Here is a 17,415-nt window from a genome sequence, read left to right on the forward strand (position 1 = left end):
AATGGCCACTGTCCCCTGCAAGAATGAATGCTGCCTAGGACTACAGCTGGCACATGAAGTGGTAAGGAAAATACATAAGCAGAACAGAGATGAATGGGGAGCTATTCTAGTGACACTATGGGCAGCAAATGGAAAAATCCACTGACATAATTGACTTTGACAAAGGGTAGACTGTTAGTGCCCAGCATCTGGGAAGAGGTACTCAGAAATGGTGAAGTTGGTTTGTGTTCATGTGCTACTGTCATGAATGCCTACTGAAAGTGATCGACGGACAATGAAACCACCAGCAGGTGATAAGGTGTTGGACATCCACACCTCATCACAGAACAAAGAGGTTGGAGGTTCGCCCACTCTATACAGAAAGACAGGCTACAATCTACTGCAGATCTGATGACAGAGTACAATGCTGGTGCAGGACAATGTGTTCCATCCACGCAAACTGCTACTCAAACATGCACAAAACCAAAAGTGCAAATTGGTGGTGGTAGTAGTAGTAGTAGTAGTAGTAGTACTAGTAGTAGTAGTACCATGCTATGTGGGATATTCACCTGGGCTTCCATTGGACCTACAGCAGTTGTGGACTATGTGAACATTATCGTGGACCAGTTGAATATCTTCATACTTGAAGTTTTCCCTGATGGCAATGGCATTACCAGCAAGGTGACTGACCACATCCCAAAGCTGTAATTGTATTACAGAGCTTTGAGGACCATGTTAGTGAACTCACTATGTCTTACCCAGCAACTTTGCCTGATCTAAATCTGATGGAACACATCTGGGACACTACTGGTCACTAGCTCTGTGTCCCGAACCCACCAGGCTGGAATTTATTGCAATTGCATGACTTGCACATAGACATCTGGTGCCACATACCTCCAGAAACCTATCAAGGACTTGGTGAATACATGCCAAGCGGCATTACTGCTGTATTGTGTTGCAAAGGTCAGCCAACACGCTATTAAGCATGTGGTTGTAATATTTTGGCTCATGCATGTACACAAAGTGTGAACAGGAAGACTGAGTCACAAACAGATATTATTCTATGGCCACATTCACCAGTTCTTCATCATTTTTACACACGATAAGTAGGCTCTTTGTGACACTTTCAATTTTTTTCACACTATTTTAACTTGTTAGATGTAGCTATTTGTCTGGCTTTTGTTATGTGTGGATTATAATTGTAGAATATGATTGTTTTGTCATCATAGTAGGCCAGTGAACTGCAGGTAGTCTTTGGTTGGTCTGTTACAAAGGTCGAACAGAAGAAACCCAGACATACCTCTTACTGATCATTGTTCAAAGTTCTGTTCCACCCTAACAAAACAAATTGTATAAGCAATTTTTGTGTTTCACCTACATCGATTGACATAATTGACATTTTCAATTTACATAAAAACCTATTTGAGTAACATCTGAAAATATTATTTTGCAGCTATGCTAATATTGCCACATTTATTTATGTTGAATGTAACAAAAACAGCCACATGTATTACTGGGTTGAAATGGCATGTTACTCTTGTATCTGATGTAGTTATGTGCCAAGTTATAAATACTATTCTTGGTAGTGATAGCTCCTGATTGCATGCTGACATGACCACATAATTCTCTAATTTATAGTTTGTGTTTCATTATATGTACACACCCAAAAATACACCAATTTGTTTTGGAGCAAATCTTCCACAATTGCTGTGTCTAGGTATACTAGTTACATTTATGCATCTTTAAAAATATTTCTTCCTGTCAGGTGCTTGTAAGTTCTTACTGTTAATTTTTTGGGCTTTTTTCATACCTATCTGGTGAACAATAAACCTCAGAAATTACATCTTTGATATGCACAATTTCAGCTATGCAATTGGTTTCCAAGTCAGTACAAAATTTTGTGGCAATGAGGATATGCAGAGTCACCTTCCCTCACAATTATGGCTCTCTCTCTCTCTCTCTCTCTCTCTCTCTCTCTCTCTCTCTCTCTCTGCCTTCCACGCTAGTGCACACACACCACAATGAGTTATCCTAATTATATTTTCATACAACAAGTGTCATTTCCTAAAATTTTATTTAAATAATACTGTATTGAATACAATAATTCTGTGATATTAGTATACATAAATGAACAGACACATAATTAGTGTTTGACAATGCAGCAGTAAAAAGTATCACATGCCTCAGAGGAACTATTATTAAACATGATCCTATATTACTAATAAATACTTTGTACATTTCTTGGTGTAATGCTAATTTCACTTTGAGAGCCCACATTTGAATCAAATATGGGATCCTCTCAATGTTCTAATTAACTTCCATTTATTGAAATTCTTCACAGCCAATTGTAGCTTACAGTGGTAGAGGTGAGATATTTTATTTCTAGAATTAGCTGATAAAGAACGTAGTAACTAAACAATGCAAGCAGAAACCACTTAAAATTACAATATTTAAAATGGAAGACCAATGAAAAGTAAAAGCTATCAGTGACAATAAGAAATAGCAGAGCAGCCCCCTAGTCTTTTGCTATTAAGACTACATTTCGATTATTTTCAGCACGGACCATGAACCATAGGGAGTACTTGCATAAAAATATGTCAAAAGAACTTTATCATTGATCAAATACAAAGGTGAACAATTTATGCCACAATAAATATGAAGCAATCAAAATGCACATAATATAGATACATAATAGCAGCCAAACACTTAAACTAATGTATTTGAAGGTTGCAATGATAATAATAATAACAAAAAATATAAAAAAGAACCATACAATCTTACTTCATATAAGGATATTGCCAGTCTTTTAAGGGTACAAATGTTTCCTTCACTGCCTGTATTGAAGTGAATCTCAGTAAATAATGTGGTCCACCAGCTTTGTCATTTGTACCTGAAATTATGAAACACCAAACATGAATCAGTGTTGTGGAATCAGTAAGCTCTCAAACATTAGTCAACTTTTTAGCCCTCCTCTATCCATTAACCAAGACAGATTAACATAAACACAAAATTGCTGTTGCTGTGCACAGAAAAAAAGGGGGCGGGGGGGGGGGGGGGCTGAGTCTTTTCTCTAATGTTTGTCATAATCACGTTGGCAGCTATAAATACTGATAAGATTTCTTGTCTCCCCTGTACATGGCATCTCAAAACATACTAGATAGCACAAATTTGTTATGTGTATAAATTCCTTACTATACTGAGAGTGTATCACCATGACTGTTCAAGAGAAGGCAATGTGCTGAATGGTGTGTGTTCAGACCAAATCAGACACTCAAATGCAAAGGTACTTTCAAACACTGTAAATGAAGAAGCTGTTCTCACACCCTCGATACCAAGTTGGTACAGTGATTTTATATAGGTAGGCACTGTGAAAGTTCACTATCCTTCTGGCCAACCAATTACACACGAATACATACAGCTGACATTCGAGTATTCATCAAATAAAAATCTCTTTGGAGGGCCTTACAGTAGTTACAACTCCCCAGGATGACCATGGAACATGACAGACAAGCATGGCTAATACGCACAGGTTTGACAGATGGTGTTGTATGACCCAAGTCCGGCACAGTCACTAGAAAGTAGCATGCTGAAGCTGTTACATTAGTGCAGACCTCACATGATTTCTGCTACTGGAGGGATGTATCAACCACAAAGTAAACTGCAGCTCTCAGGAGGACAGATGGTAAACTTAAAGCTTACTGTGTACCCCCCTCCCCATTTGAAGCTAATTCATTTGTAACACAACGAACATCTAATGAATGCAATCTTTGCACAACTATGTCGTTCCTTCAGAAGATTAAGAGGAAAATAACCTGGTTTACATTTAAAAAATATTCCTTTTTCAGTAATTAATTTTGATGCAAACTGAAGTGCTGATAACCAGTTTGTGGACAGAAAATAATCAATAGCACCAGTGTACAGTGACACTGCACAGCAGTAACTGTGCAGGAAGCGGAGCGATTCACCACACCAGGGCAAGTATCTTGTTATGGGTGAGATGACTAGGCATAGAGATTTAGTGAAACAAATGGACAATGGAGGCATATAAATTAGTCTGGATTTTAAGGCAGGGATAACTTCTCGCTGTTGGAAGCCAGCGGCAGGATCATGATGCCAGAAATATATCAGAAAGTGAGATGACTGGGCTACACCAGTAGCAGCCATGGGTTCGAGACTGGACTACACCTTCCACCCACACTAAGTCCTTTATGGGCCCGGTGCCATAAACCTGTCGACCTACAATCCATGACAAGACCAACACTGAGTTCCTAGAGTGGTTTGGCACCACAGCACCAGCTGCTATCTCACTTGTGTCCAAAGCCAACGGGTTGAACCCTGTCCATAGCTGACTCCACACAGTGCCACCACATCCACTTGTGGAGCCAAGGAGCTGTTCCCCGAGTGGAATGCCATCAGATCACAACACATAGCACCACTGACATCAAACAGCCATGGCCTGCAAAGGTAGCCGGCCTCAGCAATGCAGAGTGCTGGCTCAGCAGTTATGGGCGGTAGCCATTGCCTTTTCATCAGCACCAGCCAGTGGCAACGGGGAGAGGCGTTGCATGCCTCATTGTGTCATGTAATGAAGTCAATAAAATTCATTTGTAACTTTCAACAGGGTCTCACACGGACCCACTGGCCTGTTAACACCATTCACTCATCCCCCAGCATGTAAAGCATGCTATAATACCATGAATACTATAACATTCTCTGGAAAATCAGTGTTTAAAGTTAATCATGAATGGTGTGGCTTGTTATTATATCCACTCAGTTGCGTAATTCCTGCTGGATTTCCAGAAGCAGACTGTAATTTTGAAGCCTTGAAGTAAAGTATTTAACTTAGCGATAAAAAAAAAAATCATGTGGCTGGCACACAGATATGCAGTTTGGCAATATTACTTCCACCCTGCAAGTCAGTTGACCCTTGTAATCTATAAACATGCTATCATACATGATGGTGTTAGTTTGTCCACACCAAGAATTCAGGATCAGACAAAACTTACAACTGACCTCTCCCGTACCCTGAGGACCAAATTAATCAATAGTTTCTTTGAAACATGGAAAAACTTTAAGCAACAATTTTCCAGATGCTTTGATGGAATACTGCACTATGTATGAAAGCATTATTTTATGTACACTACCAACTGCAACAAGGATTGGCTATTCTCCCTTATGTGATAACAGGCGCTGAATGTTACTCTTCACAAGTCTTGCTCACAACTGTTTTCATACAATGAGGCTTCAAATTTTAACCCTTTACTGCTCCAAGTCACTTCAGAAATTTACTTGCCTAATCTGTTGTTATTTCTTGCCAATTTGCTTACCTTATTAACCCTCTTATTCCTACCCATTTTGATGCAGAAAAAAAGAAAAAAAGTACAAACTGCAGAATGCATATGGGAACTGAACACAGGTTCTCTGCTTTCGAGCCAGATGCCTTGGTCGTTACATCAGTGGCGCTTTTGTCTAACACTGCATACCTTATGGGTACAAAAGTGGAAGTTGAGAAAGTTTATTTACCAGATTTCTAGAAAAATATGCATTTTATGAACCCACTAACATGTTGATGAAAAGACGCTCAATTTTCAGCTACCTATTGATACCACCAGTTCTCAGTCGATGCATGTCATCAACTTTAGGAGCAGTTTTGTCAAAGACTGTGTGTGTGTGTGTGTGTGTGTGTGTGTGTGTAGGGGGCAGGCATTGAGCCAAACTATCTAAAAGAGTTCTTAATTTTAGGTTGTACACAAGCAACTTGCCAAATAAGAGCCAAATCGGCTGGCTGCATTTGAGGCCTTCCCCTTGTAAATGTTTGAAATTTTTTGTGTGACATGTCTACAGACTTCTAAAATTTCGGTATGAGTCTGTGGATTTTGCAGCCTTTAACTGTGAACTACAGTGTGGTGCTGAAGACTAAGTAAATTCTTGAATGAGTTCATGGAGCTATCTGTCACTGCACTTGCAGCATTTAAACACATGTGAAATAAACATTTCATTCAGTGAACTGTAGCCACAATGTGATAGGACATTTTTATTTCACAAACCACAGCCTGCCCACAATTCAGTCAGTTACCAGGAACATAGCAGAACAGTACTTTGGCAGTGCAAGAGGTGGGTACCCTCCATCTACGCCCCAACATAGTAAACAAACTTTAAAGTCAGTCACACACTTTTATTAAGCTTTCAACATCCAAGGCTATTTATTACTATTATATAGCCACATCCCTAAACAAAGTCCAGTGAAAAAAAATAAAAATACAAGCCATAAAAAATGCAATTTGCTGTTCATAATCTTGAGCCATTAAATTAGCAATAGTTTTTCTTAAAATACATGGCATTAATGACTTCTTTTCATGTATGAAGTATGGTAAACAAACCTAATCCTTACGTCTTGCCTCCTACATCACCCAAGGAAAATCTGCAGGGGAACTGTCCAGTAGCAAATGGGTTCAGCCTGTGGCAGCGTTTAACTACACTCCTGGAAATTGAAATAAGAACACCGTGAATTCATTGTCCCAGGAAGGGGAAACTTTATTGACACATTCCTGGGATCAGATACATCACATGATAACACTGACAGAACCACAGGCACATAGACACAGGCAACAGAGCATGCACAATGTCGGCACTAGTACAGTGTATATCCACCTTTCGCAGCAATGCAGGCTGCTATTCTCCCATGGAGACGATCGTAGAGATGCTGGATGTAGTCCTGTGGAACGGCTTGCCATGCCATTTCCACCTGGCGCCTCAGTTGGACCAGCGTTCGTGCTGGACGTGCAGACCGCGTGAGACGACGCTTCATCCAGTCCCAAACATGCTCAATGGGGGACAGATCCGGAGATCTTGCTGGCCAGGGTAGTTGACTTACACCTTCTAGAGCACGTTGAGTGGCACGGGATACATGCGGACGTGCATTGTCCTGTTGGAACAGCAAGTTCCCTTGCCGGTCTAGGAATGGTAGAACGATGGGTTCGATGACGGTTTGGATGTACTGTGCACTATTCAGTGTCCCCTCGACGATCACCAGTGGTGTACGGCCAGTGTAGGAGATCGCTCCCCACACCATGATGCCGGGTGTTGGCCCTGTGTGCCTCGGTCGTATGCAGTCCTGATTGTGGCGCTCACCTGCACGGCGCCAAACACGCATGCGACCATCATTGGCACCAAGGCAGAAGCGACTCTCATCGCTGAAGACGACACGTCTCCATTCGTCCCTCCATTCACGCCTGTCGCGACACCACTGGAGGCGGGCTGCACGATGTTGGGGCGTGAGTGGAAGACGGCCTAACGGTGTGCGGGACCGTAGCCCAGCTTCATGGAGACGGTTGCGAATGGTCCTCGCCGATACCCCAGGAGCAACAGTGTCCCTAATTTGCTGGGAAGTGGCGGTGCGGTCCCCTACGGCACTGCGTAGGATCCTACGGTCTTGGCGTGCATCCGTGCGTCACTGCGGTCCGGTCCCAGGTCGACGGGCACGTGCACCTTCCGCCGACCACTGGCGACAACATCGATGTACTGTGGAGACCTCACGCCCCACGTGTTGAGCAATTCGGCGGTACGTCCACCCGGCCTCCCGCATGCCCACTATATGCCCTCGCTCAAAGTCCGTCAACTGCACATACGGTTCACGTCCACGCTGTCGCGGCATGCTACCAGTGTTAACGACTGCGATGGAGCTCCGTATGCCACGGCAAACTGGCTGACACTGACGGCGGCGGTGCACAAATGCTGCGCAGCTAGCGCCATTCGACGGCCAACACCGCGGTTCCTGGTGTGTCCGCTGTGCCGTGCGTGTGATCATTGCTTGTACAGCCCTCTCGCAGTGTCCGGAGCAAGTATGGTGGGTCTGACACACCGGTGTCAATGTGTTCTTTTTTCCATTTCCAGGAGTGTATATAGTCCCAACTGATGACCTAAGTGAATTCTACAGTATTGAACTGTAATTCCTCTGGAAATATGAGATTCCAGGAGAAATTCGAGTCTCACAGGTCAACATCTATTTATCTTATTACCATATAAAATTTGTATGTGTCAGTTCCTTAGAGAACAATTTGAAATTGTTACAATAGAACCAAATTCCATTTTTATGTCACTGTGTTTCTCAATTCACATATCTTCATAATAAAAATATGGATCTTCACAACTGTCTGCTCTAGGATTTCAATTTCTTTTTTTAAATATGCCATTTTAAAGAAAATTTTAAGTAAATAGAAAAGTTACAAATATCACTAACAGTTTTGTGTTAAAACCTCTGCACTTTTACTTCATATACTTACCAAAAGGTGTGTTGTTGCCAAAAGATTTAACAAGACTACTACAGGTAGCTTGACTGTATCCAAATTGAATTAATGAACTGAAGCACAATATTATTAACCACTACACTTAGTAACATAAGAACCAAATGTAGTCAAACTGAACATGGCAAAATAAAGGCTTAAGTGAATGTTTATACCATATGAAGGGAGTGCTACTGCAGAAGCCTGACTGCAGCTGACTGCAAGCAGAATATTACACTTTGTAGAAGCTATATTCAATTTCTAACTCCCCAAAATCCAAACAGTGAAGATCACAATTTTATGGAACACACCATGTTTCACAATTATGCAGAATGGTGCTTCCTGGACTGTGTCCATCATTTAGGTAATAGAAGACTTGTGGCACAGACCAGTATGATTCATGGCTCGCACAAATGAAAACAAGTTATTACAATACATAGCACAAGTTAGTACAGTATGTGACTAAGAAAACACAACACCCCTGACTTGTGCCACCAAATTTTAAATGTAAACAGGCATTACATTTTTGTAGGTCTACATGTGAGGCACATGTGCCACTGACGATATTTTACACACAATAATTACGACCTTTAGAAAAGAAAGTACCTGATTTTCTAGCACCGCCAAATGGTTGTTGTGCCACAACTGCTCCTGTCGATTTATCATTAATATAAAAGTTTCCAGCTCCATGGATGAGATAATCATGTGCTTTGGCAATGAATTCCCTGTAACCAAAAAATATTCAGTTAGAAATTGCTACAACACTTAAATGATACAACTGAATGTACTGTTTTAATCTGATTAACTGTGCTTCAGTCACCACTGTTTACAACTTTTAGAGTAAGTGCTGTTCTACATGCACTAATTTTTAGATTACAGACTTCCAACCAATACAATGAATGGGACTTATATTTCACCAAGTAAAAAACTTATTTTACAAGACAACACCATCCATAGTTCTCTCTTGCCACTTAAAATGAAAGGCAGAACACCAGGAATTTTTAACAGTGTCCTCCTGTTGGAGCATACAACATCCCTTGCCGATAACGAGTGATACACCACAGTCAACACACATCACTAGGCTTCCCACCAGAAGACGTTGATTGATTGATTGACTGATTTCAGAACCTTATTATTATCTACCTCCAACTGCTGATGTAATAATAAGTTTCTGCAAAGACACTCAGAGAAGGTGCTTCCTTCACTGTTGCAGGTAACTTTCCTTCTCACAGAATAACACTGCCTTTCCTTGGATCTGTTTATGTTGGAGTGTGTCTTGAGGATTCTGTACGGACCCCTCTGTTGTGTTAATTTGTTGTACTGATAGCAAAGTATTTACACAATCAGACCATATGAGGAACTTTGCTTTCACTCTAATTAAAGGATCATTTTTGTGAATTTAAGCTCTTTGCTCCATATAATAAATGTATTTAGTACATCAATCTTAGACAAGCTAAAACTATAGATGAGAATACCAAATCCCACTACCCAATTTAAACTCTGCTATTTATAGTGAAGTAAAGTCACTATTTTGTTTTAAAATATTAGTGAATACACACTTAAAATCATTATCAAACACCCACAATTTCTTATTCTGAATCATGACTAAAAATCATTGGATCTTCTAAGGAGCCATGGTGGTAATCTATGCCAAGCCTGTCTAGAATTTATCTGACCTTAAAATTTCTAGACGCAAAATACTAATGATGGGGCAGAATCACTTTCTGCACTTCATGCACATGCTCAAACTTTCATTCAACCAATGAGGAAGTCATTCACTGCCTCATACCAGTTGTGTAGAGCTGTACCACATATTCATTGGAATCCTTGGTTCATTTGAAATGACTAAATATATTTAGAAAAGTAGCTATATCAAGTTTTTGATGAAAGCTTGGTGATTCTGAAAGCAGTAGTTTGTAAGATGCAGCAGGATTTTGGTGATAATGCTATGCAGTAAACAGAAAGAGAATTAACCAGATTCTAGATGGCTACACACCAGTAGCTGCATTGCACCTGTTGTTGACAAAGTGCAAATTCTGACAAAGGAATATAGTTGTTCAACTATACAGGAGATCACAGAATAGGTCAGGACCAATTAAGATCCTGTGCACGCAATATTATGCAACAATCTGAACATACTGGATACTGTAGACATAAATTCAGAATCCCTTAACATCGTTATAACTGGCAATGAGTCACAGGTGTACAGGTAACACCTGGAAACAAAAGCACAGTCATCACAACGGAAGCATTGCCCGCTCTCTAACAATGAAGAGAGCATAACTGGTGTGAAGCACGATAAAAGTTACACTGAGTGTTTTCTTTGATAGCTACTGAAATGTGCATTTGAAGGATAGTAACAAAAATAGTAGGAAGTAGAAGCTCTCAGGCATCTCTGTAACTTAGTTTGGTGCACAAACACAGATCATTACATGATGAAAACCACAAGGTGTGTCTGAAAAGTTTGGTGAACAGTTCCATATGTTAAAAACTGTGCTGGTTAGAGTGAGGCACCCACGGATACACACTGAGATACATTACCATGTGTCTGTAGCTCATGGTTTAGTGGCTAGCATTGATGCCTCTTGATCATGGGGTCCCGGGTTTGATTCCCAGTTGGGTCGTGGATTTTCTCCGCTCAGGGACTGGTTGTTTGTTTTGTCCTCATCATTTCCATGTGTCTGTAGCTCATGGTTTAGTGGCTAGCATTGATGCCTCTTGATCATGGGGTCCCGGGTTTGATTCCCAGTTGGGTCGGGGATTTTCTCCGCTCAGGGACTGGTTGTTTATTTTGTCCTCATCATTTCATAATCATTCAGGAAAGTGGCAAGACTGGACAGTGAAAAGATTGGGAATTTGCACAGGTGCTAACAACCACACAGTTGAGCTCTCCACAAACCAGATATCATCAACACCCCCTATTGTGTCCTCTATTGTGCAAATCGCCAAAGTGAAGTAGTGGTGCTTGTTGAGACCATGCTGTCAGTCAGTATGAGAACTCGTGTCATTGCAAAGTAGAGTAACATTAAGATTTACTTCAAATTATGGAAAATGATGGCGGACTCTTGTGGAATGTTAGTGCAGATATACAGCACTGAAGCAGTGAGTAAAAACTGTGCATTTGAATGGTTTACAGCTATATCTGTGAGTAGCCAGACATCCGTGCATGTGTCAGAACCCAGGAGAAAAACACTGAGAGCTGCAAGGCAGAAGGGCCACCTGAGAAAGAGAACATGACACCGAGCTATAGCCAAACTATGCATGGCTGACTGATGGTGGAAAGGAGAAAACCTAAGCAACTGACGTCAACAACAAAGTGCAAAGCAGAAACCCTCACCACAATGGTGTCAACACATCAAGAGCAAAGAGAGAGACAGTCTGAATTATAACCAGAGAGAAAGACCAATGGCCAAGTGAGATAGTTATAGAATAGTCCATACTACAATGATGATGATGATGATGATCGACAATATGAGATGCGAATAGAGAACTGACTGACTGTTTTCTGGGCAGCCACATTTATATTGGCCACAAGAGCCACTAGTGGCTGGCATATTCACGTGGTGGGACAAGTGGTACACCCAAGCAGTGAGTGCAGTGCTGCAGCGAGACTGCGTCTCCTAATGGCCATCTAGGTCAGTTTCCTCCAGCGGGCATTCAACTTATGTGCAGCCTGATACCAGAGCTTTACAGACAGATGAGCTATGTTCAGGCCGACTGTCAACAAACAGATATCCCAGACAACATCAAATGAGTGTGACGGATGCTTGTGGATGTTTGGTGGCTGTCTTTGAGAATCATAATGGATGAGTTGAGGGTAAGCAAATACAGTCTAATCACAAGTTTTCACAAACGTGTTCAGCACACGTTGACAGATGTGCAGAAGCAAACTGATGGAAAAGTCTGGAGATTTCACTGACATCTGTGACCGGAATCTGCAGCTTTTAGAAACCACCATTACAAGACTTAAGAGCTGGCGATACCAATATGATGCAGAGGCCAAATGACATTTAATAGCATTGTGTTCATTTCTTCTTCAATTCCTAAAAAAAAGTCTGCTAACAAAACCCAAGATTAAGACAATGTTGACTGCCTTTTTTGACAACAATGGCCTGATCCATCATGAATTTCTACCCCAGTATCAAACTGCCAATGCATAAATTTACAAGGGAGTTTTGAAATAGCTGCTGCAATGCATCTGGCAGGTTTGGCTAGAACTTTACTTGAGTGGACGGTGGAATTTCCTCCACAATGCCTTTCCACACACTGCGGTCAGCTTGCTCAACTTTCTCAGTCAATGCAAAGTGACTGTACTTCAAAATCCTTGTTATTCTCCAGATTTGGCACAAAGCTGAATTTTTGTATCTCCACCTTAAATTGGCCTGAAAGACTTCCGCTTCACAGATGTTGGTTACATCCAACAAACACATGGCCGTGGTGCTTAGAGTGATTCCACAAGAAGTGTTTGCTGACAGTCTGCTACAGCATTGCAACTGATGTCAAAAGTGTGTTGCAGCTAATGGTGAGGACTCTGAAGACCAGTAAAAGTAATTTTTTTGTAATGCTTGTTTCCTTGCAACTCATTCATTGATTCCAAACTAGTTTTGATGTTGAGAAGTGGAATTATAGTGTAGCGAGATTCTTTAGCTGGAGACACATTTCTCCTTGCACCTGTTATTCATTTATAGAATTGAAGAATCTACTGAAAGGATACAGTGGTAAAAGGGAGGATATGAAGCAACAGTGGAGCTATGGCCCATTCCAAAAGAAGTCCTCTGCAAGTGTTTCCAGCAGTGGAAGGGTCAGTGAGCTAAGTGGCCAGAAGCTCCAGGACACTGTTCACAGAGCCATTTAACCAAGCCTCCTTCCCAAACTCCAAATGCAGATGAAATGGGAAGGAATCTTAATAGATAATGAAATTGGAAGTTCCATTTGTCATGCACTTCACTGTCATCTGCAGGACATAAGATGTAGAACCAGAGGATTTGAGTTCTAATCATGTCAGTTATGCAATATATTTTTCCAAGACGAAGGGCAGTACTTTTTAAACTGACCTTTATTATTACAGTTTGCTATACCTACCAGTAATGCTAAAAGGCACTTTCAGGTTAAAATACCAACAGACTCCGTGGATTTTAAATGGTTATTAATGAAATGATCACAGGACGATGACTCAAATTATCAGAAAGTATTTCCACTCGCCACTCGAAGAAATGTTCTACAAAGAAGAGTCACAAAAGAATATGTAGCCATTCCTTAATGCCTAAGGCCTCCGGCATGGTCAGGTTGTCCAGGGTAGTGGGGTACCTCCTGAACTCGCAGTGCAGTGAACTAATAAGACTAAGATGTGCTGGTCATGTTCTAATGGGGATGTTCTGATCATGATCGTTAGATATGTAATATACCTTAATTAGGAGTGATAAAGAGAGAGGACGTCAGAAGAAGGAAGGGAGGGAGGGAGGGAGGGAGGGAGGGAGGGAGGGAGGGAGGGAGGGAAGGAGGGGGGGAGGAGAGGAAATCACGTCAAACATCTTCATTACTGCAGCACCTTTGAGTTTGTCAGATCCAGTAACCTGAGCTGGGGCTGTTCAGAACCATTAGAACTGTCATGGTAATCTCCGTCGATTGCGCTCTCTCTCTCTCTCTCTCTCTCTCTCTCTCTCTCTTTTTTGCCTTCATACCATACAACAAAAAATTGATCAACATACATTTGAAATTATTGTTATTAATATTACATATATACATATTACGTGCTATCATTTAGAGATTATTGGAAAGGTCTGAATGTACCATGGCAGCCAATTTACTGTAAGGTTTTTTGTGTGAAACACCCTTTGTATTTTATGTGCTGTGAGCTGGCGTCGCACGAGGGATGGCCATAAAGTTTTGATTAAACCTCAAAAAACTATTTCCTCTTCAATGTGAGACCTTTTTTTTTTTTCGGGGAGCTGGATTGTAGTAGTTTGCGTTTTTGCTGTTCAGTATATCTTCCAACTCAAAAACTACCTTGTCACCATTCTTGAAACATGCAATAACTTCTTCAAATAAGGAAAGAGGATGAAGTCACTGGGTGCCAAGACCAAGAACGACATGCCGGTCATATGGTCCTGTAACAGTTCGCTCCTTACAAGCATGGTTTTCCCATTACAAGCATCATCTGTTAGCAACACACCAAGGAGTCCCAAAAATCACTCAGCATCATGTTGTCTGATTATGGATGAGTTTCTGCTTGTTTCGACAGTGGGAAATCTACAAGTTTCCACTGCTTGCTTTACTTCTTTGCCCCAAGATCATAGTGACACTTAGATATGCGTAGCACTCATCTATGTGATTATTTATTGATTTAATATATGTGCTCTGATAGTACACAGTGTGTTACAGATGTCTAATAAACTTTGTTAACATTGTTAACATATAGTATGGACAGATTATGGTATTATAATACATTGCCACAGACTGACGAAATGGAAATGGAAATGCTGTGTGGTTAGGGCCCCCCCGTCGGGTAGACCGTTCGCCTGGTGCAAGTCTTTCAAGTTGACGTCACTTCGGCGACTTGTGTGTCGATGGGGATGAAATGACGATGATAAGGACAACACAACACCCAGTCCCTGAGTGGAGAAAATCTCCAACCCAGCCGGGAATCGAACCTGGGCTGTTAGGTATGACATTCTGTCGCGCTGACCACTCAGCTACCAGGGGGCGGACACTGACTAAATTAGCTTCACTTAACAGTTCATGTCCTGCACTTAAACATAACCAGCAAGATTTATTTTGCTGGTATTCTTTAACAGAATAAAAACAATGATACTGCAATTAGGACTTCATGGCTCTGCTAAATTGTATGTTATTTTCAGTGCACTTAATAATGTGGAAACATGTTGAACAGCTGGATGCCCATGCATAATATTCTCTTTTTACAAAGTTGAGTGTTTCCATGTCACACAGAGAGTTGAGTTTCTTCTGGTGTTGTGTTTGTCTATTTCATTATTTTTTGAGTCTGGGTTCAGCTGGCACTGTGATTTAAAAAAAAAAATACAGTCTTCAGAACGTATAGACAAGGTAGTGTTATGGTCTCCAGCTTCCTGAAGATGGATTTGCAGGAGTCTCTAGGTTTGCTGCCATTAATTATCCTCACGCTCTCTTCTGGATTTTGAAAGTGCACAGAGCAATTGAAGAATTTCCCCTAGAATGTCACTCCATGTTTTAGGTGGGCCCGTATGGAAGTTGTTGAGAGAGGTGTGCATTTTGTGTGATGTGAAAATTCATGGAAACTGTCTTTTTATTGTTGATGGTTATTTTGGTGATAGTAGCTCAGCTGCTGAGTTCTCCCCTTTGAGGAGTACCAATTGTGTCATCAGCAAATATCATGGTCTTGTGTGCATATACACTCAGGCTCAAATTCTAAATATACAGGAGGATTAGTAGAAGTCCTAATACTGAGCCCTTTGGCACATCTTTTTTAACAGTGTAACAACTAGATAGGATTTCGGTTATTGAATTAAGCTGTTTGTTAGTGTACTTCATGCTGACTTTCTGTATGTGACTGCTTAGGAACAATGCAATGCTTCATTAGCCAGTCTTCTGATACCATATTGTTAAATCTGTTCCAGCAATATTCTGTGATCTGCTCTGTTAAAAGCCTTTGGCAGATCTACAAATATTCCTGTTGTGGACTGTTTTCTATGCAACAGATCTACTGGATAGATGTTATTAAAGCACAGCTACTCGCGGAGGTCCAATGTGCCGTAATTATCGTATGGCAGTGAAACTTGATAAATATTCTAATGCTTTACTTTGGAACCAATTTATGCTGGAAGACAAATTGGTTACAATTTTGGCCATCAGGTGCAAATCTGGCACTGTGAATGCAGGGAAGATGTATAGAAATGTTTCCAGGTGTAATGGATAGGGAGTGGAAAAATTCACATGTTGCGACAAATGCAAAATAGATGTGAATTCTGCTTCAAAATGAAAAAACACAAAATTCCCTAACAGACACTATTTCACGGTGAACTGTACCCAGATGAACTACTTTATCAGAGACAGTGTGAAATACCTCTACTTTCTGCGTATAAATATCGAAAATGTAGCCAATTTTCAGTTACTGGTATTGTACATTATCTGGTGAGGCCCAATTTGGAAAGATAATACACAACCCTTACAACACCAGAAGAGATTGGTAATCTGTGTGTATGTTCTGCTTTTGCAGAACACGGGTGTAAGCTGTTGTCCTGTGAGAGAGAGGTGGTGCTTGTTTCCCCTCTAGCAGTCAAAAATCTAACTGTTTACGCTCATAGCAGTCTGGCACTATACAATGTCTGCACTCTGTGCTATAGCATCTGGAAAATGAAATCTGTGAAGTTTTTCTATTGCACCAAAATCCTTTCCCTAATGTTAAAATAGTTACTTTCAGTTCTACTTCTACACTAAATGCCTTGTCAGTTCTAACTGTGGTGTGGACCGCACTGCTACAAATGCCTACAAAAGGTTGAACTTAATATTTTGCAGATTTTCTAATCGTAAAATTGTATGGAAAAAAGAAAATAATGTCCAGAAACACCTTAAATCAGAGGCACATTCAGTTTACTGATGGGAAAATGTCACTCTTTACAATATAACAATCATTTGTTGAAAGCTTAAATAGAGCCAAATGAAGAAAACAAAGGCCATTTCTGAACAAATGCTGTTGAAGTTCTTACAAAACCAAACATTCCAATAAAAAAAGCTCGCAATCAGCGTTTTTTTAAACAGTTAATTTCAAAGAACTAAGGCTTTGCTTGCCTTCAACTGTATAATGTGACAACCTTTTAGATTTGTGGATCTAATAATTTACAAAAAACCAAAAAAATTGAAATTTTTTGCAATAATAGAAGCAAATTTTACCAAAAATAGAGGCTACATTTTCTGGTTCCTTAATGGATTAGCAACGGGACGTGGGCAGAAAAGGTCAAACAGGTGAGACAGGCATAATGTTGATTTTATTACTAACTACTGCTTACACAATTTGTTCACCATGAGCACTGGAGATGTCAACGATGTGCTGCATCTTTAAAATCATGTGATCACAGCAGTTCCAGTGGATGGTGGGCTCCATGTGGTTCCCAAGTTGTACAGCGACCGTAAACCATAAAATTACCCAATAAGTAGCAAC

At 40.7% G+C, this 17,415-nt stretch overlaps 1 protein-coding gene across 1 annotated transcript in view; it reads right to left on the reverse strand.

The window, feature by feature from the left end:
* Positions 1 to 2,036: 2,036 nt before the first annotated feature.
* LOC124554998 (delta-1-pyrroline-5-carboxylate dehydrogenase, mitochondrial) overlaps positions 2,037 to 17,415 on the reverse strand; it is a 111,765-nt gene continuing 96,386 nt past the window's right edge. The window contains exons 11-12 of the mRNA XM_047128738.1: positions 8,868 to 8,986; positions 2,037 to 2,869 (exon numbers count right to left, since the gene is read on the reverse strand). Of these exons, the coding sequence (XP_046984694.1) occupies positions 2,757 to 2,869; positions 8,868 to 8,986 (232 nt within the window). The 3' untranslated portion in view covers positions 2,037 to 2,756. The remainder of the gene's footprint in view (positions 2,870 to 8,867; positions 8,987 to 17,415) is intronic.

Source organism: Schistocerca americana, chromosome X (assembly GCF_021461395.2).
Source record: "Schistocerca americana isolate TAMUIC-IGC-003095 chromosome X, iqSchAmer2.1, whole genome shotgun sequence".
NCBI classification, from domain to species: Eukaryota; Metazoa; Arthropoda; class Insecta; order Orthoptera; family Acrididae; genus Schistocerca; species Schistocerca americana.